The sequence below is a fragment of the Triticum urartu genome, chromosome 5 (genome assembly GCF_003073215.2).
Source record: "Triticum urartu cultivar G1812 chromosome 5, Tu2.1, whole genome shotgun sequence".
Lineage (NCBI taxonomy): Eukaryota > Viridiplantae > Streptophyta > Magnoliopsida > Poales > Poaceae > Triticum > Triticum urartu.
Genome location: NC_053026.1, coordinates 408,441,870 through 408,468,456, shown reverse-complemented (window position 1 = coordinate 408,468,456; position 26,587 = coordinate 408,441,870). Strand labels below are relative to the sequence as shown.

The window sequence follows — 26,587 nt, the reverse complement described above, 5'->3', positions numbered from 1 at the left end:
GGGATTTTTCCTGCTATCGATTGATATGGGAGGCGCTCGTTTGGGCCGCGAGCCTGCTATAGGGCCTGCCTTGCACTTATGTTATTGGTCCATCCAAATTGAAACATTTTTCTTCATTTTTTACATTGCCTGCTCGTGCGTTGGGATGAACAAAACTAGCGTGGGCCAATCTGGACGACTCAAACTAGGTGCACACTTTCCAGCCACCTGAGGCGGCCGCCCATACCAGCCCTATGGTGGCGTCGCCCCTTTTTGCGTGTATGATTGGATAGTGAAAAATATTCCAGTGGCGCTTTTGATTTACCCATAGAATGGTTGAATTGCTTGTTTCTATGAACTGAGTTCGCCAATAATGAAGGATGCCAGTCTTTTCATCCTATTGTAGATTGCTTAGATCTTTATATGCCAAAAGTAATCGCATGAAATATACAGTAAAAGCCAGTGTGATGTGTTTGGCTACAACTAGTCTGACTACACGTCCTCATATAATATATCAAGGACGCACCATCTTACCAGATTAACTATTCGACTTACCCATGCAGTGTGGGAAGAAAGAAGTATTGGGACTGCGTATCCAAGCAATTGATGACATGGACTCCTTCGTACAACCTTGTAAGCGAAAAAGAAGTTGCAATGTGCCTGTACAAAGAACTAGCGTAAGTTCAGTTACCTGCTTCTCGGAATTTTAGTTAGCCATTTATTGCAAAATTGTTCAATTACGTTGCTTGGCTTAATTTAGTTTGCTACTGATTACATAATGCCACAGCCTGTTAATCATATTGTAGATTGCGCCTATCTATGTGTTTGATACTTACTGTTAAGAATTACCTGTTTGCCTTAACTTAAATATCTACTTGTTTGTTTAACTGCTTTGCTGCTGCAACAGCGGGTTACAATGATGTTAATAACTACTTTTCAGCATCCAATTGAAACTCTTTAATTCCTTGTTTGTTTAACTGGTTTGCTGTTATAACTCCCAGTTGAGATGTTTTGCTAACTTCAACTTTTCTGAATCCAATCGGAACTTTAATGGCAAAACAGGTTAGCCCAAGATCAAAGAGCAAGGTCCCCATGGACGTTGCATCATCCCACAGCAGTGGCACCGGCCCAATCGTGCATTATGAATTGCCAGCTGCTGATGCTCTAGAGGCTAAACTAGTGGTAGCAAGAGATTTTGCTTCTGCACTTAGAGATGAAGTTGACATGTTGAGGAAGCAAACAGCACAATCACAAGCAGTACTCAAGACAACCATTAAATATTTGGTGGATTTCAAAACGAAGCAAGCTGAGACTGACCAGATTGTTAAGGTCCTGAAGGAAAAAAGGAAATTAAATTCCTACTTGGTAAATCATAGGTGAAATGTTCTTTCCATAGTTGAATAACCTTTGTGTTGTCTGTTAATGTAATCAATCAAACCATTTGTTTTAGAGATCATGTAATAATTGTTTTTTTTGGTTTGTAATTTTATTTGAGCACAAGTCTGTATTAATTGATAAGACTCGGAGACATTTCATTTGGATTGCTATGCCAAACCTACAAATATGCCAATCGGGCTGAATGTGCATTCAGCAATAGTAGTAGTATAGATGGACCATAAGTGGCACGCATCGAAGAGGGCCAAGATGCTGGCTAAAAAAAGGATGCTGTTGTAGGCAAAAAAAGTACAACGGCCTGGCTTATGTATGTTAGTTGATATTATTGATCCATATACTCTATAAATGTTTATATGTCTGTTAGTTCTGTACATTCTTGGTTGATTGACTCGGTATTTGAATCTTGATACATCGCTTGTGTACATATCTAAATGGGAGTACACATTATGCTGCGTGTGACATTTGAGTTGGACATGAAGTGTTCCAAATATTAGAATTCACCTTAAACTGGATTCTAGTTTTTGAATTTGAGTATCGGCATTTGTAAACCATATTCATATATGACAGTGGAATACATCTTTGTCGTCCTTTTGAAGATATATAAAAACACATAGAATGATTTATAAAGATTCATATAGGAATACAAAATGGATTCGAATTTAGTTGCTAGGTTAAACATGGATGCTTATTGTCCCAAAATTCGAAAGAAGCAGCAAAATGTCCACTCCCATGTCAGCTGCCCGAAGCCAAGTGTTTGGGAGATGGAAATTACTGTCTACCCATTACACAGACAATCCATCGGCCCGATTTCCACTGCTCTAAATAGGGGTAGGTTACTAACTTCAATTAGACGTGACACGACCGCCTCTGAGCCCATTCCGACACGGTGGGCGTCAAACATGGGTGGCAAAACTCATTTGATTCAAACTCGTCCGAAAGACCTTTGTTTCTCCCTCCATTCCCCATTCATACACGGTGGGCGGAAAAACAAACTCGACTCGGCCGAAATCGATGTAGGCAAATATTTTCAATAGGGGCAGGTTTGTAACTTCACTCAGACGTGACACAACCGCCCTACCTGTCAGCCCCGTTCATACACCATGGGCGCCAACCACCCTCTCCTCGCCCGAAATCGCTCTGGGCAAATATTGGCGAGATGCGAGATTACCGTCCTATCTCCAACCGACAAGACGTCCAAATTTTAAACGGGGGCTAAGTTCATAACTTTCCCATATTTCAGATAGGCGCATCCCAAAAACATGGTTCCCCGTACCTCTCCCTCCATTTTCCCATTCATACACCATCCGCGCTAGAACACCCCATCCCCACAACAGCCTCCGTCCGCCACCCCATCCATCGTCGTCGTCCTCCACCACATCCATCGCCACCGTCATCCACCATGCTGGAGCGCCTACCAAGACCGCGTCGTCCACTGCTAGAGATGGACGTTTCTCATCCACGGCGACGGACCAATAGCCTTGCATCGCGTCCTCTCGCTTCATCGGCGCCGTCGTCCTCTTTGCCGGGGCCGCTCACACGACCTTCTCTTCCACCGCAATGGGACTTATCCCCCGATGCACCCGTCTACCATCGCAGATCTGCTTCAACGCCACCGACAGCCATCGCACCCCCGATGCCTACAAGGCGCCGCAAGAGAGGTGGTACTTCATACCTCCTCAACTTTTTGATCTCAACCAGAAAATAGATCTTAACTTGGTTACTCTACTTTCTTTTCAGCTCATAGAATTTAGTTCTTGGTTCAAAGCAAACAATGGATGCTAAATATCATTTCTCCGGTTTGCAGCTTCAAATCTGCCATGGCACAGCCATAATACGATTTAATTGATCATGCTTAGGGTTTAATTGATCATGTTGGTTCCGTGGTGGTTTCTTTAATAGAAATCAGAGGGGAAACCCTCTTTTGCTAAAAAAATATGCTTAGAGTTTCCCCCTTTTATGATCACTATACGATCAGAATACGTGCTTCGTGTCATAATAACACTGCTCCACCCATCAAGCTAAACAAGCTTAGTTGTTCAAATACGAATCTGATATTATTAAAACAGAGTTGTTTAATTGGTCAGCTAAATGTTCCTAAATTAGTTTCGAAAATGCATGTTCGCCGCTTGGGTGTGTATCTCTACAGGGTGCCCACGGTGGGCCGGCCCACCTTGGGATTTTGGGTCGTCCCAGGCCCTGATTCCCCTCTGTTCTGCTGCGCGCTTCCGATCTCTACTCGCCCCCAGCCGCTTGCCTCACCGGCGACTTGCCGTCCCCCGGACGGCATGACTCTAGGAGGAGATGCCGGACTAACAGGAGGCCAGGAGCCGCTCGCCCAACAGCATCACCGCTGCCCGGGCGCGCCGCCGTGCCTACCTTCACAGTCTGTTCAGGGCTCAGGCGTGTAGCACCCACCAAGCCAACCCGATTTATCCTGAGATACGTCCTCAACACTCAGCAGCCACTCCTCATCACCCATTTTCTAATTGATTCATTACTCATTAGGCAGGACTATCATTAGGGTTTGTTGTGTGCTCAGTGCTACCTACACTTAATGGTTCAGATGTATTTCGGTAATCTTTAGTACCTCTAAAGTTCACAGGGTTTTCAAAATTCCGGCCCTCGGAACAGAAACTAGTCATTTTGGATTGTTGGTCGTAGTGACATTGACCCAGATTACTACTGCAAGCCAAGTTTGTTGACAATTTTACTTGTCTTTCTTACTCATTCGATATAATATCCAATTATTCACGTCGATTAGTTGCAAACAATATGTGCTAGACAAACTTCTTCATTCAGATTTTGGATGGTCTCTTACTGCAGTTACAATTCTGCATACTTGTCCTAGTAAGCTCACAAGTAAATGATTGATTCACTACATCTATGCTTGCCTTGTCATATTTGTTGTCAATATTCTTTTAGGGTGGACCACCCTGTTTCTAATTGCTGGAACCGTAGACATGAGTGAATAGTATTTCTCTATGTGATCTCTTCCATCATGTGTGGGTAACGAACACTGCATTGTATAGAAAGAAAGTGTCATTTCCATCTTTTACATAGGTTTCGATCTTTTACATGGAATACAATCTGCCTACTTGCTTTGTGTTGCACTACCAACACTCCACCCTTGAAGCTAAACATTACGCCACTCATAATTGCTTAGTTTATTTGTTCAAATATGAATTTCATATGATTCTAATGTTCCTACTTCAGTTTTGAAATGTGTGTCTGCTTGTTATAGAGACATAAGGGGTTTGTATTCCTGTGTGTGGTCTGGTCAGCACGGTTGGGGAGGTGAACTTTGCATGTGCAGGGGTTTATAGGGAGACACTCTCCGAGTTGAATCTGCAATGCATTCCATAGATAATCTGACTACTTATTATGTTTTCATGAATTTCAGATTCTGAACAGCATCATAATGATTATGAGCTTGTGCGCATGAGAAGAATAAAGCAGAACAATGCCATGGCTGTCAAACTTGGCATTAAGGGACTGAAATCAAGTCTGGATGCAATGGAATGCAAACGCTCTCCACCTACAGATTCATGCTCAGAATATGATCCTAACAGTGATTCTGAGCTAGAGGGAGACCTAAGTCAATGTAGCTCCCTAGTGGAGGAGTCAGAGGAAGATGCCCTATCTTATTCACCCATCAAGGTACTTGCTCTAACTTTCCAAGGTTACATTGCTCGCACACATCTTGCAACTGATGCTTTGCATTGCTTCTACTTTTTTGAACTGCCATTAGCTTAGTTTACACATCGTGTATGTGAATACGCCCTGCCTATCCATTTTCAGTACATATTCCATCTGTCATCATACCATATTTATCCATTCAAATATTGTTCTTGTGTATCAGACGTTCAAAAGGAAGAGGGTGATTGCTGATCGTGGAGGAGCACAAGCAAAGTATTTGGAAAAGGTAGTGGCACCTGATAAATCAAATAGCCCATTACGTGTAGTTGCAATATCACCTGACCCACAAAATACCCCAACTCTAGCAGACTCTAGCCCTACTACACTGGTCATTTCTGATGCCCCAACTCAGCAGACCCCAACTGCAGCAAACAGTATGATTATGCCAGTTGACATAGCACCAGCTGTACAACGCAAAACCCCCATTCCAGCAAAGAGTACACCAAATCCAGTTGCCAAATCCCTTTTCGAACCAGAGAGAGCCCCAATTGCAGCAAATAGGACCCCTGTTCCATTTCTTCCTAGTTTAGAAGACGAAGCTTATGTTGTTGTCAGGAACTTTGTGCGCATCTTTCCTTCATGGAAAGATTATACCGCAGACACAGAACAATTTCCAGTCTTCCTCCGCAACTTACGCGTAAGTAATGTACTAATGTTATTCATGGTCATTACTGCATATGTTTCTGCTGACAGAAGACACAAGATTTCATTCTTTTAAATAGGCGAGGAGCAAACTGGATTGTGATGACGAGCAAGGGTTGGTTGCGCTTTTCAAGCACTCGTTGATGAAGTATCGTTCCTACCTGAGGCAAGCGCACTTCGATGGCAAGCCTCTGAATGAAATTTCTGTAAAGTCTCCGGTGCTACATTTATCCGACGGTGACTGGAATAATCTTGTTACACATTGGTCTCGGCTACAGCGTAAGGTACTGTCTATGATATCACATCACAATTTGAACTACATTTCTGCATTTTCCTTAATGTCTCACTTGTATGAAAACTGTTAGCAGAAGAACATTCGTTCTCAAGGGACCACAGAATCTCGCAACTATACTGCACATTGCATTGCTCTTGTGAGTACCTCTTGCCCTGTATGACCATACTTACTTTCATAGTTGTTTGATTATGTAGCATCAGTGCACATGTTAGCCTCGTAATCGTCCATTTGGTGGACATTATAAGATCCGTATGGACTCTTACATAAATTTAGAATCAACCCAATGCTTTTGAAGAGGTTTAGCTCTGCAGTCCTCTTGTAAGGACTGAACGTGGTCTATCACTGTACTTACACTAACAGCTACTCCCTCCGTCCCATAATATAAGAACGTTTTGTACAGTACACCAGTGTTCAAAACACTCTTGTATTATGGGAAGAGGGATTGGTTCATTTTGTAGCATTCTGCATCTTATCTCCCTTGCCCACCATTTACTAAAAAAGATCAGATCTATATTTAATCTTACCAACAAGTAGAATACACAGACAATGCCAGTGCAGAAGTGTAGCCCATTGCTCTTGTCAGTACATTTTTTCCTGTAATGCTTGTACTTCCAGGGATTGGTAGTTGATTATGTAGCATCAATCTGCATCTTATCTTCATTATCCTCTATCCCTTCCAGTATTATCATATCTATAATTACTCTCTACAAAATGTAGAGTACAGGCAATGCTTATGAAGAAGATTCTGTGCTGAAATTCTTGAGTTATCCTTCCCTTGACATGGAGGAGGGCATTATAAAGCCGGTGTTAACTGTTAATGTAATTCATTCCTTCTAAAGCCTTTATCCTCAACAGCTGTTTAATTTGCTCATACTCCCTATTGTTTACTGTTGTTTAGTTTGATGTTTCTACCAAAATGCATGTTCATAAGAACCGTAAGTTCTAAGTTTTACTTGTAAAACCAAATTCCTTATTCATACCATGCACATTACTTAATACTCCCTATATGTATGCTTGTTTTTGTGGATCTATAATCCAGTGTGTGGTGAAGCAACCCACGTTTGCACCTTGTCATCTCCTGTTTTATCTTACTGATGTGGCTGATGATATGAACAACATGCCATGCACATTATCCAAAATAGATACAATGATTTTCTTTGCCCTTCATCTATTCTTGTTATGTTGACATGGTAATCCAGTAGTGTGGTGAAGCTCCCCGCATTATGAACAATGCCAAATTATGCTATTGATATTTTGAACTTACTCTTTATTTTCTAATTTGAAATTGGATAGAATTGACAGAATAGTTATCATCTTTGTTTATACACGTGTAAAACCTGTCATCTCTTTGCTTTGTTTTAGGGTGATATGCCTGATGGCATGCACAAGTCTGCTGAAGGCTGTGAGACAAACCCAACATATATGTTGCAGCAAAGAAGGCAAAACATCTTCAAGATAGCGAGACAACCCCAAAGTCTTATCTTGATGCAGCGTTCAAGTTACTTGAGACTAACAGTCAGACAAGCTCACAGAATTCGTTGTCTGAATCAGTTCGACTTCTTCAGTCCCAAGTTCTAGCAGAAAGGCATTCTGCAACTCAACTTCGACTTGGAAGTCCTATCTCTAAGAAAGATTGTGGAGAACACCAATGAGAACCTCATCGCTAAACAGCTACACCTGGAAGCTATGACCGACATGCTAGGCCGGTCTCACAGCCTTGCTTAGCAGCTTGCGCAGCAGTTCCTCCGCAAGGCTAACCTTTCTTGAACTGTCTTGGAAGTGGTCTCGGTTCAGTATTATTTTGTTACGCTTCAATGGTGCCCAGTTTTTGTAATCTGCTTCTTCGTTGCGCTTTATGATCACTGGTGGCGAACTTCGATGCCCAGTGGATGTAATAACCTTAAATCCTTTATTGTATAGTGTAGGTTTATTCTTAGTTACTATGCCGTAATTTCTTTATTGTATAGAGTAGGTTTGTTCTTAATTCCTACTAGTTACTGCCATCATTCGCTATCTGAAAAAAAAAATCAGATGTAGTCGACCGGACCGAAATATTCGACTCTGACGGGCCAAGTTTTTAGCGGGCCACAATTGGGCCGGCCTGCGTCTTTCTTGGGCCCAAATGATTGGGGCCTTCACACATTGCGCCAGGCCCAAACTTACACCGGCCTATATTTTAGTTGGGCCTTTTGTCGACCTAGCGCTTAGTTTGGCCTAGGTAGCGTCGGGCCATTAACAGGCTGAATACTGTACTGGCCTGTTACGGCCGAGATGAAACCACGGGCCTTTAGCAGGCCAAAATGCATGTTGGGCCTCAATTTTCACTAGTCGTCGACGGGCCTTCAGTAGGCCGAAATGTAGACCGGGCCGTTTTGGGCCCAGTTAGCTCACGAGTCGTTACCAGGCCGAAACATATCTCGGGGCTTAGTTGGCCCACTGATATCATGGGCCTTTAAGAGGCCGAAAGCTTAGCATAGGCATCAACGGGCCGAATTACGTGACAGGCCTTTAACAGGCCCAAAGTCACATTGGGCTTAACTGTTGCCACCTTTAGCACGGGCCGTTAGTGGGCCTGATGTCCCGTCGGACCATATATGGCCCATGGGCAGCACGGGCCATTCCCAGGCCGAAAGTCACACCGGGCTGAAATGGGCCCATGTCTACATCAGGCCTCTAATAGGCCGAAAGTCACTGGGCTGTAGTTGGGCCCAAATATTCGGTGAACAATTAACGGGCCAGATCTGGCTTCAGGCCGCAAATGGGCCCAAATATTGGGTGAACAATTAATGGGCCAGATCTGGCTTCGGGCCGTAAATGGGCCCAAATATTAGGCGAACAATTAATGGGCCAGATGTGGCTTTGGGCCGTAAATGGGCCTTTATTAAGCAGGCTGTTATTGGGCTGGCCCACTAGTACCTGATTAAGTTCTACGGGCCTTTGACTGGGCCGGCCTTTTTAACCTATATGGGCCTCTGTTGGGCCCAGCCACGTGTCGACGTATCATAGGCAGGTCTCCTCCAATGGACAGGCGACATCTGGCCCACTAACGAGCTGACAGGTGTTCCCTTCGGCCAATCAGAATTTTACACGTGGAAATTTCCCATTGGTCAGGGCTTTTAACGGGTTATCGGATCCAAAATCCGACCCGATAGCTTAACGGCGTTCCGTTACGGTGGATGCCACGTGTCGGTCACCCTTGACGAAAGCACTTCTGTGATGCGCGATTTATCGTCATGGAAGTGGACACTTCCGTGATGATAATTTTGGTAATGTCATGGAACACTTCTACGACAGCACAGGTATGACTATCTTGATTCTGTCATAAAATTGTCACGGATGTACATGCATGACAAAAAACGCGACCTACTGTGACAAACACGTATCATCACGGAAGTGTATTTTTTTGTAGTGAGGAAAGGCGTTGGGGAGTAATAAGTAGATGATGGGTTGCGAGAGTGATAGAAATTTAAATCCTAGTTTCATGTTTCATGCTATGGTTACACATGTTTCATGTTTATGCGTCATTTCGTAAAGGACTGATTTGGATCCACATGTTTCATGCTATGGTTACATTTATCTTAATTCTTCTTTTGTAGTTGCGGATGATTGCGAGAGGGTAATCATAAGAGGGTTGCTTGTTCAAGTAAGAACATCACACTAGCATTGGTCCATCCACATATCAAATTATCAAAGTAGCGAAAACGAATCAACTAAACATGATGAACATGACTAGACGGCAATTTCCACGTGACTAGACAGCAATTTCCACGTGTCCTCAAGAATGCTTTGCTTTATATAAGAGAACATTCTGGCTTGTCCTTTGCTATAAAAAGGATTGGGTCACCTTGTTTCACTTCGTTACTATTTTTACTTGTACTTGTTATGAATTATCTTGCTACAAAACTATCTGTTACCACTACTTTCAGTACTTGCAGAGAATACCTTACTGAAAACCGCTTATCATTTTCTTCTGCTCCTCGTTGGGTTCGACACTCTTACTTATTGAAAGGACTATGATTGGTATCCTATACTTGTGGGTCATCAAGACTCTTTTCTGGGGCCGCTGCTGGGGAGTGAAGCACCTTTAGTAAGTAGAAATTGGTAAGGGAACATTTTTATCGCTTGCTGAAATTTACTAATACTTGTCACGATGGAAAGTAATCTTTGAGGAGCTTGTTCGGGTATCTTCACCTCGACCGGAAGCAATAAGAGTTGCCTCTCAACCTACTGAACGTACTGAAAATATTTATTATGATATTCCCTCGGGTATGTTAGATAAACTGCTAGCTAATCCTTATGCATGAGATGAAACAATACATCCTGGTATGCACTTGATCTATATATATGGAATTTGTGGAATTGTTTAAGCTTGCGGGTTTATCCGGGGATGGAGTTAAGAAGAAAGTGTTCCATTTATCTTTGGGATAAAGGCATTGACATGGTATAGGCTATTGGTTGATACTGGAATATGGGATTGGAACCGTTTGAAATTGGAATTGTGGTGTGCTCTCAAAATCATTGACCTGAATCGATTCATGTTGCTTCACCATACAACCACTTGGCAATGGGCCCACCCATCAGTAGATCACTCCACAAAGCACTATGCATTGACCAAGTCAAAATCGTAGACCAAATCTCGAATTGGAGACCTCAGTGGATCGAGAGAGCTTCCACCCTATGGAGCTTAGTGAATTAAAAGATTAATTAGCTTGCTTGCTATATAGGTTGTTTTCACCGTAGATTCCTTATCTAGAGAACTATTTTATCGCACTGAACCTAAAATTTGCATGTTAAGATAAAATGTTGTAGCCTCCTATTCACCCTCCCCCCCTCCCCTCCCCCTCTAGTTGATGCTTTCGTATTTGCTCTGCTAATGCACCCATCATGTTACTTAATTAGATTAAGCTTGTTGAAAAAAATTCTTAATTTCCCTATAGGGTATATCTTGACTATGGTTTTCTTGAACCATAAAAAAGGTATTTATGTGGTTCTTACACAAAGATATAATTTTGACGACAGATAACTGGTCAAACATTGACTACATGAAAAAAATGTTGCGGTTATTATCACGAGGGAATTATTCCTTAGTTGTTTCAAGTGTACCCTTTTGCAACATTGGTGTGGCAAATGGTGCGTGTAGCTTTTAATCTACCACCTCAACTAGCATAGAGAATATGATGGCTGGTTGAGGGGAGTTCACTCGTCGCTTTAGGACACAAGTATGTGTCGGCGTTTGTGCTTTACATTGGGCATCATCGAATTGTCCTAATGATTTTGTCTTTCACAAATCAAAACTTCATGTAGGTTATCTACAAGGTCACCAGCTTCATTCCTACATGATCTACCCTACTTCATTGACAATAGTGGGTACACGGACTTTGGGTGCGACCGACTGAAGATGTTGCACGGGGTATCTTCAACCGGGCTTGATGGATATTCAGTGATTGGATATGTGATTGAGTCATTGTTTCTTCTTAGTGTCTGATTGTTTCGAGCTTTGTGCTCTTTTGCTTGTTATACTTTTTTGAGACATATTGAATGTATGTTACTGTGAACTTAGGAAAAATTCGTCTGGAGACATTTGGTTTGTAGGAATATATTTGTATTCTTATACAGCATAGGAGCCAATCCTTCGTATTTCAAACATTAGCCTAGACCTAATGGGAAACAAAATCATATCATATCAATCAATTGACATCACTTTCCCTATAGGGTCTGAGATACATGTCATCTATGGTATTCCTATCCTATGAACCAAAGGAGGCCTTATAAATATCTTTGTGTGCATCGCGCACAGGATTCACGAACTTTGAATGTATGTTTCTCTAAGACATATTAAGTGTCTTTCTAATCCCAATCTCAAATGATCCCTCTATGAACAGTAATATTGGAAAAATAGATACACAATTCAAAAATTCTAAATTTTTTTTCTTTACAATAAACATTCGCAGAGGTACCCGAAGTGACAACAAAATTGGCGCTCCAAAATGTTTCAAAAATAGTCTTATTGGAGCATCATTTTTTTATCCCAGAGCAATAATAGGAATGTTATTTCTCAATAGAATTTTGCACGTAGGCAGAACATTGAAAAATGTTTGCTGGCACAAAAAAAAGAAATCAGAGTTTTGTATTGTTCCCAGGGATGCATTTGAGCTCGGTAGCAGAAATTTTGCATTCATGATAAACTCTATATTTGAAGGGGGGAAATGCAAGTAATTCATTTTTAGACAAAAGAAAACAACAACTCCAGAAACCATTGTACTGCTCTGCATATTAGCTTCATCTTAGTAAACCTTTGCAAACTTTGACCAAATTTATACAAAAAATTATTAACATCCACGATATCACATCAATACAATTAGAGTCATCGCTGAATATATTTCCACATCATATATATTTGTTGCTGTGAAAGTTCATATTATTTTCTATAAAAAAATTTAAAGAGTAAAGTGCATCATAGGTTCTCGAACTATTTCAGAGGTGTCCTCGTACTATAAAAATCGTCACCCAGGTCCTCAAACTATTTCAAAGGTGTCACGTAGGTCATCGAACTATTTCAGAGGTGTCACATATATACACACTTATTACACTTTAAAGATTTTCAAGGACCTACATGACACTTTTCATAGTTTGAGGATCTATTTGACACCTTCGAAATAGTTTGATGGTATACTTCACTCTTTAGAGTAAATTAAACTATAGAAAGTTTGATTTGGTTCAAAACTAACATGCAGAGTAAACAGAAACAGCGGGAGCACGTGAAAAGCGAAAGGGAGGAAAAAAGAACTTGCTCCAAACCTGTGGACGACCTGTCACAAACGCTACATCCAGATTTTGCGATCCATCTTCAACTAGAAACCCTCATCGGGCTTTAACATGATTGATGACTCGCTGCATTGGCGAGAAATTTGTGATTTAGGCTCTGTTTGGTTCCAAATAAGTCACTAACTTATAAGTCGAAAAGTGTAAAAAGTGACTTATTTTGCCAAACGGACCCAACTTATAAGTCATAAGTTACTTCACCCTAACTTAAAACTTATAAGTCACTGATTTTAAATCACCTGACTTATAAGTGAGGTGACTTATTGAAATCAAACAGGGCCTTAAATCCGCGTTTCTCTCGCGCCACATCTCTCAAACAAGCGGACCACACAAGCGGATATCTACAAGTTCATTCATGGAGCACAATACAAAGCTACAAAAGCATGGCGGTCGACGAAGCAACCCCACGAGGAACGCAGAGGGCATCTAATGGCATCACGGTTTCTCTTTATTAGGCGCCGCGTGCCATGGCAATGCCAGCCCACGCGCCTCATCCGGAGGTGCCGACTGCCCGTGTCATGGGGAACCGGTGCCCCTCCAGGCTCGCACGTTCGAACGGGCCATCAAGGACGGAGCAAGCTGTCCACCCCTTCACGGGCTTCCCGTCGCCGGATTCACGTCCACCGCCGGCACGCTGGTGCTCGCTGCTCTTGCCCTTCCTCACGAAGCTCAGCAGCTTCCGGAGCCCCTTGGCCAGGTCCATGTGCGGGTTGGCCGCCGGAGCCGAGAAGATCACCGGCGGCGGGCTCTCCAGGCTGCCCCACTGCTTCCTCGCCCGTGACTGGGCCGGCCGCGGCGTCTCCGCCCACCTTGGTGACTCCACCGTCGCGTGGAGCGGCAGCTCCGACACGGACCGGAGGTGGCGCCCGGCCGCCACCTTTGGGACGAACTGGTCCTGCGGCGGCCGCCTCGGGCTCGGGCTGCCGCTGGGGAGGTCGTGCACCCTCGGCGACCGCAGGTTCCCGATCGCGCCGCCCGTCCCGCTGCCGCGCCTGAGGAACGGCCTCGGCGTGGCGCAGTCGCCCAACAAGTCCCCGCCGACGCTGTTCCGCCTTCTGTGCGACTGCGGCCTCGCTTCCGGCGCGCCGCTGCTCACCGTCCTGCTCCTGGGCAGTGGCAGCGCGCCGTGCTCCTTCCTCGGGGTGGCCGGGATGGACACTCCCGACGGCACCGTCCTCCTCACCTGCGGCGTGTCCCGAGCGGCGCACTTGACGGTGAGCGGGCTCGGCCTGCCGCCGGCGCGCGTGACGCCGCTCGGCCTCTGCTGCTGCTGCTGGTGGTGGCTCCTGTGCGCCGCGGCGACGGACACGCGCCTGGCGTCGCGCCGGCGCATGTAGGCGTCGTACTGCCTGCCGCGGCGGCAGGCGCCGGCCCCCGCGGGCTCCCGCGCGCCGTCCGCGCCCGCGTCGTCCTCCTCCCCGCGCCGCGCGGCGTGCAGCAGCTTGTACGCCGCGAGCTGCAGCTCCAGCTCGCAGAGCTTGGCCCAGAGCGCGTCGTGGCTCGCCATCGGTCCCGTGGAGACAGACAGAGACGATCCTGTGCGTGCCGTGCCGTGCCGGAGGGTGCGCGCCGGGCGGAGCGGGCTATATACGCGCGCGTCGCCGCGGCGTGATTAAGTTGGGAGGTGCGAATGTGACCGTGTCGGACGACCCCAGTCCAGAGGATCTCGTGCTTTGCGGAAAGCGGCACGGGGTCTTGGGAGTGTTTTGTGTTTTGATTCGGTCGCGCGCGGGTGCGGCCGATGAGGACGCAGCCGTGGCTTTGGTTGACCAGGTGGCTGGGGACGGCGGCGTCGACCCGGCCAGCTTCTCACGTCCCAGAGACAGTGCGAAAGTCGTGACAGGGCTCTGATTTTTCCTTCACGAACCGCAGGCTCGGAAAAGCTAGGTCGCCGGAATTGACTGGGGAGATTTGTGTCCTTGTTAAGATCTGCCTTTCGCTCTCCGGGTGGCATCAGTTCCAGTTGGACATTGTCTTTCAGATGCCGCATTAACGATTTGCCAGTCTCTGTCTCGCTGACAAGAAAGAGCTGGTCAGGTAACAACGCACAAATAGCATTTTTGTATGACTACATCCTCCTAGAGACAAATCTTCTGTACCGATACACCAACTCTGGCAGACGAGTAGTATTATCCAGCATAGTGGTTCACCAACCGAGCCAAGTGCAATGTCAGCATGCTTTTTTACTACAGCTACCAAGCGTTCTTCACATGCGCGGGTTATTTTCAGTCGGCCAATCTTCGTGAGAAACGCTGACCCTGCCGATCTGTCAACGTTTAGACGCCCACCAAACCAAGACGCTTAGAAGCAGAGCACAGCCACTTCTGAAGTCTAAGCCGTCATCTTATTAAAACTATCAAGCAGCATTTCCACGATAGAGCGAAGAAGCAATTCACAGTTCACCAATCACAAGCAAAGAGCAATAACCAAACAAGGTTTTGGACTAAATATCAAAATTCCTAGTTCACGTAGGGCAGGGCAAGCTTATGATGACAGCACCGCTATCACGTCAGATGACCTGAGAACAATGTACTCGCCTTCCGAACCCTTGAACTCGCTTCCTGCATACTTGGAGTACAGCACGCTGCTTCCAGGAGTGATTGACAATGGTGTCCTGCTGCCATCATCGCCCAATGGCCCGGGGCCAACGGCGACCACCTGTTTCAGCCAGAGAAGTGGTCACAGCTCTGTAACTCATGCGAACAAGTCTAAGCGTCAAGAACTCAAGATTATATGACTATATCAACATGGATAGCTACCCAGGACAGGAGGGTTGCTCCAACCAGTCATGTATAAAGTGGGTGTAGGGAACCCAAAAAAAGATTAAATGACTGAGTATGGTATGCCTGATTGCTCATGTTTCATATGATAGTAAAAATAAATTTAGGATTGGCACCACAGTTGAAGGTTAGTCTATCTATCAAACCTAGTCAACCAGCAATATGAGTACTACTTCTTAGGCATCTAGGCATCTCCATAGTTGTTTCAGTTTTACTACTAGTGATGTACCTAAAGTGGTACTCCCTCCGTCCCAAAATAAGTGTGAAGTTAGTACAAAGTTGAGACACTTATTTAGGGACAAAGGGAGTATCTCACAGATACCACAGGAAACTGGAAAGCCACAAAAGCAACAGGAGAAAAACAGGTCACCACAAAATGAGCAAAAATATATGGGCAGGGCAAAACAAGTCTTGGTCACTGACTAATCACACTTCTTCAACACAGATCTGGTGTTCCTCCTTTCCTTATAGCTAAGAGCACATATACTATTAACATAACAAGTATACAAATCACATAGAAACAACACCTCACAGAACGATAATTATGTGAAGGGGTGCAATCATGCAACTATTTCATAGTTGATGTGTTTCTAGTTTGAGGCTATAAGCAGTTATGATCATAGGTCATCTGATTAATTGCGGCAAATGCATAACAAACAGAAGTGCTCACTGTTCCAACGGAAGGCTTCTCTTTCGACGCCTGTGTCAATAGCAAACCGCCAGCAGTTTCCTCTTCAGACTCTGCAACCTAATGCCAAAGGAGAATATAAAACTTCAGTGCTCGTGTCCATATTACAAACTGTACTCAGACAAGAAAGAAATAGATCCTGGCAATCTGAATTAAGGTTTTTCCTTGGCTATAGAGAATCTAGCTCCGCTGTTGTCTAATCTGAATGCTTGAAGCAAAAAAAAAAAAACTTCACATTGACAATCACGATGCAAATAGTCGCACAGATACTGAGCATGGTGAGCCTGGAATAGAACCATAGTGGATCTGAACTAAAGGCAGTCGGGCAGAAAGAAAGAGCAGGAAAGAACAAAATTGAGGAGTTATACAAACAAGCTTTTTTTATTTCAATTAAATGAGGTTGCCAAGGCTCATGAGCAAAACAGAGCAGAGCAAATAACATAAAGAGTATTTTTCTTGCTCTATGTTGCTTCTTTTTTGTTTGAAAGAGCACTTTTTGTTCGGTTGTTAATGAGTTATTATTGCCCTATCATTAGTGGGTAAAATTATCCTCTATTTTTTCTGTTGAATAGGTGCTATACCATAGTGCGATATTCTAAACGTGATGCATAATCCATGAATATTATTTGCCAATAACATAGCCTATGCAAATTGAGTGTGCAGTTGTAGTACGGAACCAAGAAAGGATCTGAATACACATTCTGTTCACAAGAGGAATACAGTAACCACTCAGTAAAGAGTGTCAAAATAATGTGTTGAAACAGACCTTAATGAGAATACGGTCACTCAGTGGCTTCAGATCTTTCACGTCATCAGTGTCAAGAATACCAATGATGTCATCTTCTTTCATAATGAGGTGGGTGGTATCATTGAATTCCAGCTCGGTGCCAGCGTATTTAGAGTAAATAACTTTGGCACCAACCTGTAACCAGATAATATTGTTACTTCCTCTCATCGCAGTAAAATATTAGGTTGAATAGGATAATAACATAAACTGTGGCCACAAAGAGGTCATGCGAGTAGTCTTCAAGAACATAGAGTGATTTTGACGTGAAAAAAGATCAAATACATGCAGTTAAGTTGTATTATTATTTCTTGCCCATAGATGGCACTTCAGTAACAACACATTTAGGTGATTTATCTTTCAGTTTATTTTATTTACATGCTCTGCTAAACAGGTATAGGTCCTATCACCAAACACTAGATAATCTTAGTCAACCAAATAGGGTACATACCGGAACACTGATCTCGACGATGTTGCTGCCTAAGCTTCTCCCCTCTCCAACTGCAACAACCTCCCCTGCTTGTGGTCTTGACTGAGCTGTTGTTGGAAGCAATATCCCTCCAGCAGTTTTATCCTCAGTAGTCTTGGTCTTCACTAGTACCCTATCTCCCAATGGTTTCACAGAAGTATACTGCAAAAAATTCACCAGCTTATAAACAGTAGAGCTTAGGTAACAACGAAAAGGCCAGGGATTGCACATTAAGTTCTCAGAAGTTTAAACGGTATCACAACTAACTTGTAGTGAGCAACGACCTGCTTCGCCTGAACAACTACAATATAATGTGGGTGATATGGTGTGTTTAGTAAACTGCAGAAAGCTGTAGCTTTGCACATGAACATACTTGGTTGGTGCGCAGCCATGCCACACCACAAGTTAGGCAAAGATTTGTTCCTTGCCACCTGGGTTCCACACGTATTGACTCACAAAAGTGTGGTGCTGATTTTGAACGCCTACTAGCAGGTTTGGGGATTACATCAATTTTATGTTTTGAGTCCTGAAAGTCCCATTTGGAACTTTCATGGATCTGCAGTAACTACATTGAAGGATTTGCATCAGAAATGGTCGGAAACCAGAATTATCTCATATTTTTCATGCTATTTATGGTAATGGTCTTTATATTCATCAAGACAGCGGAGTAGCTGGGTTCGAAAAATATATACATAAAGACAAGAAGGGCAGAAATTTACATATGTACAACAGAAACAACATATGAAGGGAAAACCTATTCAATTATGCACTCCAGTTTGTGTTGAAAAACAATTTAGGCTGTGGATCTGTGTTTTGTAATAGGATTACAGAAGGTCTTCTGACAAGCAATTCTTAACGAGTAACTAATCTTCGCTCTCTCAGACCTAAGGCTCCACCTTGCAGTACCCTAAAGCACCATTAACCATTCTAAACTGGATATGAGCAAGTGTTTGGATTGCAGTTTCCTCTCCTACACCCTATCCAGTTTCCTTCTATGAAATAATGGCTACGTGCAAGGTGCAGCCATAGAGCTAGCACAAATTGTGTGAATAGACGGTAGTATCTGACAATTTGTGGCCCAGTCATTTGATTGTTACCTTGGGCGACACGACCGTGGCGGCCCTGACGACGAGGCCCCGGAGCCTGCGCCCCGTCGGCACGGGACGCGCCGACGAAGAAGTGGGGATGCGGAGCCCGTCCGCCAGCGCCGGCTTCGCCATCGCCGCCGACGCCACCTTCGGGCCGCACAGATGCACCGACGCCATTGCTCCTGCCGAGACCAATAGCACACAAAATCACGCCGTGAACTACAGGAGACCGAACAAGCTGAGCTTCCGGGGCACGGAGAGGCGCGTACCTGCGGCGAGATTCAGCTGAGCGCGCGCCGGAGTGGGAGAGGGAGAGAGTGATGGAGCGAGGGTTCGGGGAGGAGGAGAAACCGAGGAGACCGGGGATGCTAAGCTTGGGATAAGGATTTTGTTACTCTCGGGTTTAGGACGGAAAGGAGGAGGATGCCGGATGGTTCTAGAAGATGGCCGCCGGGCAGGATTCGGGCTGGGAATCGCTTCGGGCCGGCCCAGCTTTGTCTGCGAATGGGTGGCTTCTCGCTGCCTAGCCCATTATGAAAGGGAGAAAAATGTTACGGATGGAATGCAGACGCTTAACCAAACCCTGGACCATCTTTAAAAAATTGGATTACCTAAAACAAACTCGGGAAAATTGTATACTTAAGCGAGACTTGATTGCAAACTGAATGATCGCACATAAGTCAACTATCAAACAAACAAAGGGATTCCCGAATTAAATGAGATATAATCACTACATAGCCCTTTCGTCTGGTGATGCCCAAAGATTGTACACAAATGAACCTAGTTTACAGAAGAAACTGATGCACAATATTGGGAGTACTTGTGAATATTCACTCACATAGCCCGGTCCTGTGATTTTACATTTTTTTACCCATAATCATCCACAACTGTAAAAAAAAAGATTGTGATCTACTCAGCCATGCATTTTTCATTTTCACCCGTTCACAAGTATGTGTTGTAGCACTTCTTTCGGTGGGGCAATTGCTTTGCCAGAGAATTTGCCATCGAGCATTTGGCACGTTCATGCGTCAGGATCTCAGCAGCAGAAACTACGGGCATCAGCACAGCAAACAAAGTGATTCACCTTCACTCTGTATCTTTGGGCATTCATTGAGGTGATCTACTAACGGTAGTTAGTAGTTCACGCTGTCACCGTGGAGTGGTAGATTTCACTAGTCATTTAACAGTTGGGCCAGCATAGCATCCGCACTCTCAGGGCCATCATTGTTTACACTGGGAACTATATGCTCTGGTGATATGAACCGGACAAATTCTCGGAGTTCTGTGAAGCTACTGTGCTCACTGTACGGTACTTCGTATCTGTAGAGGTGAAGAAACAGCAGATAGAACTTCAGAATCAACCCAGAAACAGTAATCAGGTCATCAGGGTTTTGGGGTTTTGTGAAAATAACTTCAGAAACATTGAACGAACAAAAAAAATCTCCATTTTCTCTAATGCGTAGACAACGTTGCATTTAGTTTTGCCCAAAAGAATGCTCACTCCAGCTCTTAGAACAGTTTCTTCATTTTGAACAAATATTAAGTGAGGTTAATAAGGTGAAAACTCGTCAGAAGAAATAAGGTGAAAACTACAGTACTACAATCTCATTGTTGGAAAGTGTCAATAGTGTTAAAATGGTTTCTTTACTACTCCCTCCGTTCCGAATTACTCGTCGCAGAAATAGATGTATCTAGATGTATTTTAGTTCTAGATACATCCATTTTTGCGACGAGTAATTTGGAACGGAGGGAGTATTTTCTTTAGGGAAATTACAGTGTGACTACTACTCCCTCGGAAATATGAAACATTTGAGCTTTACATGATTATAGTCATGAAACATGCTTCCATGGTTTAATAATATATACTCCCTCAGAAATTACAGTGTGACTACTACTCCCTCGGAAATATGAAACATTTGAGCTATACATGATTATAGTCATGAAACATGCTTCCATGGTTTAATAATATATACTCCCTCCGTTCCTAAATATAAGTCTTTTTAGAGATTTGAATATGGACTACATATAGATGTATTTTAGAGTGTAGATTCACTCATTTTGCTCCGTATGTTGTCCATATTATCTCTAAAAAGACTTATATTTAGGAACGGAGGGAGTAGTAAAAATTTGGCATATTCATAACAAACTACGAAAGTTGCATGTTGGAGACATTGCTGAATTGCCGATGCCCAAAACATGAAATAATTTTGAACGTGGGGGAGTATCAGTTAAGCAATTCCAGGACAGTACCTGATGATTGTCCCTTGTTGCCATCTTCTGCCTGGTGTCTTTTTCCTCCCTTTACCAAATGACCAACCAGTAGGACAGAATGCCACAATGAGGTCATACCGGTCCTAAAAAGCAAAGTAGCCATCAGAAAATCATAATAGATGACACTAAGGAACATGGGAATAACAATGCACTGAGATTCTGGTTTCCCACTGGATAGCAACTTTCAGGTATGAATTATGAAATGTTGATATTTAAGGCTTGGCTAATTGATCCAACAGGAAGCTAAGCATAAAAAAACTACAGCCTTTTATTAATCCTGGTATTAGATAAACAGAATGCTGGTAATGGCTGCCAGGTTGACCTGATACTGATGAATGATACTCCCTCCGTCCCACAATATAAGACATTTTTGCAAGCTATGTTAGCTTGCAAAAACGTCTTATATTATGGGACGGAGAGAGTCATAGCTTTGAGATGTAATAACTTAAATAATATGCAGCTGGTAGGATAGAACAGTCATCCTTACAGCATATTGACTCGATAAATGTTTCAACCGCTTGAAGCTTGCTAGAGTCCACATGGGGACAACATGTATGTGACTTTCAGCTTCATTGGCTGTCAACCAGGGCATGATTTCCTTAGGAAGCTCCAAGTGCTTCAGTATTTGCAGCTTTGCAGCTCCAACATATATTTTCTTTTGAAGCAAACGGGCAACCTCCGTAAATAGTCTTTCTTTTCCTGCGACCAGTTACAATATAAGACATGAGATACAGGAGCACTTGAATATTAAAGAGCACGAAGATGAAACTACCAATTGTGTAGCTGCCAATCAAAAACAGTGTTTTCGGATTGAAAGCTTCTGCTTGTATGGCCTCAATGACAAACTGTATTACAATCTCTTGACTTGGGAAGTCATACTGCAAAATAATATTTAGTATGTGTGAAGAATTAATGGCAGATTGGTCGTAATAAATCAACTCTAACTTTGGTAACACTTTTTTTGCGGGAACTTTTGGTAACACTTTTGGTCGGGAAAAATACGTACTCGTGGATTACAGTAGGTCGTGTCAAGTATTAGAGTGTGGATGTGAGAAGACTGCAAAACAGGATTGTTGGCCATCTCCGAAGAAAATCGGAAGTCTCCAGTGTGTAGAACAGCCTAAAATGCAAGCAAGGGAAAATAAGATATTGACTAATCATGCCAACAGAAGATAGAAGCGAATCAGAACAATACTTACTTTACCATTGGGAGGCTCAAAAAGGATGATTATTGATCCAGGGCAATGGTTGGCATCAAAACATGTCAAATCAACACCGGCAACAGTAATCCTTTTGTTCAGTGGCAATACATGCATTCTATCCCATGCGACACCAATCTTATGGTGTACAAGGTTTGCTGTTATTGAGGTACAGTATATCTTCCCATGACAAAAGCTCTTAGTCAAGCCTTGGTAATCTGTTGAAGACAAAGACATCAAGCTTAGGCATCAAAACATCAAATAGAAGTGCGTAGCATCACTAAGGTGGGAAGCACTCAATTGACTAAAATGTATAATTAGAGAGAGTGAACAACCAATGGGCATGCAAATAGACAAAGCCTGGTGGTCAACTAGTAGTCTAGACAAACGTTACAGATGATAATTTAACAGAAAGTGAGAGAAATAAAATGGTTCTTTGATTAAACAAGAAACTGTCTACAGACCACTATCCCTTTAGTCCATATGAGGTTGTTGGCAAGTCCATTTTGTTTGTTCCAATTTATAATTTACAAAGGGAACTGCAGTAAGCTAAGCACACATGTTGTTAAATTATTAAAAAAATTACAATTATGCACCAGTATATACTGATTAGGTAAGTTCAAAAGTTACTCTGATGCCACGGCTGTAGCTCCATGACCATTACAGCACAAGCTTTAAATATGTATAACGCAATAGGGGCCAGCAGTCAGCAGATTCAAATATATAGAAAAGAATTAAAGAAAAAGGTAATCCTCCTACCACATTCCATACAAATCCAGTGACTCACACACCAAGTGATTAACATAATGGATGAGTAGTAGGGTACCCTGGCCCTGTTTCATTAGAAAAGCACTTAGATTGCCAAAGAAAAGCCTCATGATGTTCATAAAGTCATAGGGGTTAGGTATCTTCATATACTTTTGGGTTCCGTAAAACTGATTGCTCAGCAGGAAGCTCTTTTACTGATTAAAGTTTGCAGACATCTCTTTCTGGATAACTTAGGCCAAAACCACTAGATCACTACGAAAACATAACAAAATTGTTCATTGAGATTTGAGAAACCTTCATTCAAACAGGGGAAAAAACATGTACTCAGGAAGTTTGACGATCATCTTTTGTAATTACTCTATTAGTTGGCACTGGCACGCAAAAAAGAACCTTGACTTACGGTCTAGATGGAAGTGTGTCAAAAACCAGTGGCAGCAATCTCCTCGTAAGTAGCGAAATGCATCCTGCAGCAACAAACTTAGTTACAGAAGCCACTAGTGTATGAAGGACAAATGCTCCAAATGACTTGTGCTTGGAAATATCATACCACTCGAAAAGGTGTTCCTGGGATGCAACACCAAAGAGGTGTATCTTTAACCTTTGCTTTACGAGTACGACCTCTGCTAGTAGCCACCTTGGCACTAGAATTTTTCTGGTTATTTAAGTTAGATGGTTTCTTGACTTTGTGCTCTCTCTGTTTCTGATCAGATGAGGAACACCGAAAGAATTCCGTGATTAATTTATTCCCGTCCATTGGACCTTTAGTCCTTTTAGTATTTTCAGAAATTAACACATCTGCTTCTGTGTCATTAGCATTGTCATTTTTCTTCCTTAATTCACCGAGAGCATGGATAATTTTCTTTCTGGGTCCAAGGGAAGTGATTCCCATACCTAGAAGATCCTGCAATCCATAGGCACCAATATGTTAATTCTTTTATCTATAACTAGAAAGACTGCCAAATTTTATACACCAACCAGTATACGTTGACTACCTCTTCTGTGAGCCACTGCAAGGTCTCCCAGTCAACTTCTTCTTTGGTAAAAATTTCCTCATATTTAGATAGCCCCAGGTTCCTTAACCATTCCACAACACACTTGTTCTCAATATTTTCTCCATAGCAAGGTCCTCTTTCACGATTGGGATTAGATTCCTGGAACAGAGGAAATTCAAACATCTTATGTCATGTTGGTGAGAAATAATTGATACAAAAACTACTGGAAATGCCAATGATCAAACCATTAACCAAAAGATATCGAATCAAGAGTCTCCTCCCCTCACTTGAGTCTGTGTGTGCTTGAGTTAACATGACACGAAATAGAAGCCTCATGCTGCCAACAGCCCCACGATCCACAACAAAATATGGGCCAGATATGTTCATGTGTTCATCTATCAACTCAACTAAGCAGATAATGATGCACATACACAACAACAGTCCACGTGACTATGATTAATACACAGTAAATGGAAATATTAAACAACCTCATGCTTAGGTTCAATATTGAACACTGGTACATAATTTCAAGAAACACATCAGTACCTAAGGTTCCAATGAAATAAACTACCTTTGAGAGCCCAATAAATTATCATGAATGATTAATATAAACATTATACTAGCACAGCAGTTTAATAATATGTAATATGATACTGAAGCATCACCTTAGCAGGTTCATCTTTGTCGAGGCAATTGTTAGTATGTGCTAGCTGGAGCTCCTCACTCAGATCAGAAATATCTAACCCACATAATGGGCACTGAACTTTATAAACTGACTCAAACCTCCCAGAATCCAATTTATTCCCTTCAATAGTTGATGCCCTGCTGTTACGATGACTGTGCACCTGATCCTCCATGCACAGGTTTATGAGCTCATTAAGCTGGGTTCCAATCTCAAAATTATCACAATCGCCATGTTCAAAATGCTGGGTCTTACATGATTCCTGAAGCACCGATTCAACTGAATTCGAGGATTGATACTCTACACAATCTGCAGCTGAGCTTGATTTCTTCTCCCTAGTCTGAGGACTGAGAGTAGCAGCATCTTCCACAGCAACTTTTCTCTCTTCAGAAACCAAGCTAGAGATTCCTAATCCAGGCTCTTGGAAGTATTTGCAGTCTTCACCTCCAAAACCATATTTTGAATCCGGCACTAAAAGCTCTGATTCTGTAGAACATGAGTGGTAGTTGCCGTCATGAACTTCAAATCCAGTCCGCTCTTTCTTTTGGGTCTCCGATCTAGATGCAATCTCAGTTTCTATATCCACATTCCCTTCATCAAAGACAGAGCCATGGAGCCATGAACCAGATATTCCCCCCACCACCCTCTCCTCAGGAACCGCACCACAAGCCCTGGAGACCCCTTCCGCCTCTTCACAGTGCCAACTTCCCAAATCACATGTTTCGCCTGACTCGAAAACACTGGATTCCCTCGAATTGGGGAAGCGACTGGAACTTCCGTTGCAACCGTCGTATCCGCCCAATCCTGTATTCTCAGTAGCGCCTACCTTGGGGCCATCGGAATGGGATCTCGATATGCCGCAAATTCCTCCAGCCGTCACTTCTTTGCCCTCAGGTACGCGGCGCGTGCCGGTACCGACCCTCGAACGGGCCGCTAGGGTTTCGGCAGCCGCCGCAGCCACTGTAACAACACTCTCGGCGGAAGCAGTGCCGCTGGCAACGGGACGGTTCTCCTTCCCGGAGTAGGGTGATGGCAGCTGTAGCTTCTTACGGAGGCGGCGCGAGACGGCGCCATTGGAGGAGGGCTTCAAGGGGCGGGGGCGGCTGGCGGGAGGAGGGATCTGGAAGTCGTCGTCGCCGTCTTCGCAGCTTGCGGCGGCGATGAAGGGCCTGGTCGTGGTCTTGGTATGGGAAGTGGAGGTGGAGGTCGCCGGCGGCCATGGCTTCGCGGGGGGCTTGGGCTTCGCCGCCATTTGGTGAGGAGGGGAATTGGGTGGGGAACTGGGAGTGGGAGGTGGAATTTTTGGCCGTCGGCTATTTGAAAATGAAATGGAAAAGGGCGCGCCTATTTCTGTGTGGAAACGCGAGAGCGAGACTGGGCCTTCCGCTTTCTAGGCTTTGGGGGCCTCCGTGGGCCGTTCGGTAGGCGTGTTTGCGTGTAGCCATGCCATTTTGGCCTCTCTCTCTCTCTCTCTCTCTTTTTTAACCTGTGAGATTTTATACATTTAGGAGCATTTTACATGTAGAAGCGTGAAAGGAAGCACGCTAGATACTCCCTCCGTTTCATAATGTGGTGCATATAAAATTTCTCAAAAATCAAACCAAGCAAACTTTGACTGATTTTACAGAGAAAACTATTTATAATACAATTCCAAACATACACAACATGGAAACATAACTGATGATGTATCCAATGATATGTATTTGGTATTTTAAATGTACTTTTTTTCTATAAACGTGATCAAAGTTTGTAATGTTTGACTTTTGAGAAAGTCTATATGCACTACATTATGAAGCAGAGGAAGTACGTCAAGGGTGTCTTTGACGAGACATTGATTTCCCTGAGAAGATTGCAAAGCAAGGCATCTGAAAAGCAACAATATGTTTTGTATCTTTATAGCAAGCTTTGCCATGATGTGCAATGGTGTTGTTGTCGTGTTGATATGATAGATCCTGATATGATTAAAGGAGGGGGCGGCTTGGATGTCCGCTAGAAGCGGTTTGTTGCGCCAATGCCCTGGAGCCGAAGAGACGGCAG

At 43.5% G+C, this 26,587-nt stretch overlaps 3 protein-coding genes across 3 annotated transcripts; all 3 read right to left on the bottom strand.

Moving 5' to 3' along the window:
- Nucleotides 1-13,169: 13,169 nt before the first annotated feature.
- Nucleotides 13,170-14,940, bottom strand: LOC125509350. Its single transcript, XM_048674310.1, has one exon. The coding sequence runs from the start codon at nucleotides 14,334-14,336 to the stop codon at nucleotides 13,320-13,322; it is 1,017 nt and encodes a 338-aa protein (XP_048530267.1). The 5' UTR covers nucleotides 14,337-14,940; the 3' UTR covers nucleotides 13,170-13,319.
- A 214-nt stretch (nucleotides 14,941-15,154) lies between these two features.
- Nucleotides 15,155-19,065, bottom strand: LOC125509351 (20 kDa chaperonin, chloroplastic-like). Its single transcript, XM_048674311.1, has 6 exons — nucleotides 18,908-19,065; nucleotides 18,648-18,820; nucleotides 17,533-17,712; nucleotides 17,064-17,219; nucleotides 16,280-16,357; nucleotides 15,155-15,487 (listed from the first exon to the last, which is right to left on the bottom strand). Exons 2-6 carry the CDS (start codon nucleotides 18,813-18,815, stop codon nucleotides 15,314-15,316), a joined length of 756 nt encoding a protein of 251 aa, XP_048530268.1. The 5' UTR covers nucleotides 18,816-18,820; nucleotides 18,908-19,065; the 3' UTR covers nucleotides 15,155-15,313.
- Nucleotides 19,066-19,323: 258 nt separating this feature from the next.
- LOC125509349 lies at nucleotides 19,324-25,853 on the bottom strand. Its single transcript, XM_048674309.1, has 10 exons — nucleotides 24,534-25,853; nucleotides 23,869-24,027; nucleotides 23,424-23,777; nucleotides 23,277-23,340; nucleotides 22,109-22,326; nucleotides 21,916-22,029; nucleotides 21,682-21,787; nucleotides 21,397-21,608; nucleotides 20,889-20,992; nucleotides 19,324-19,958 (listed from the first exon to the last, which is right to left on the bottom strand). Exons 1-10 carry the CDS (start codon nucleotides 25,800-25,802, stop codon nucleotides 19,811-19,813), a joined length of 2,748 nt encoding a protein of 915 aa, XP_048530266.1. The 5' UTR covers nucleotides 25,803-25,853; the 3' UTR covers nucleotides 19,324-19,810.
- Nucleotides 25,854-26,587: the final 734 nt, after the last annotated feature.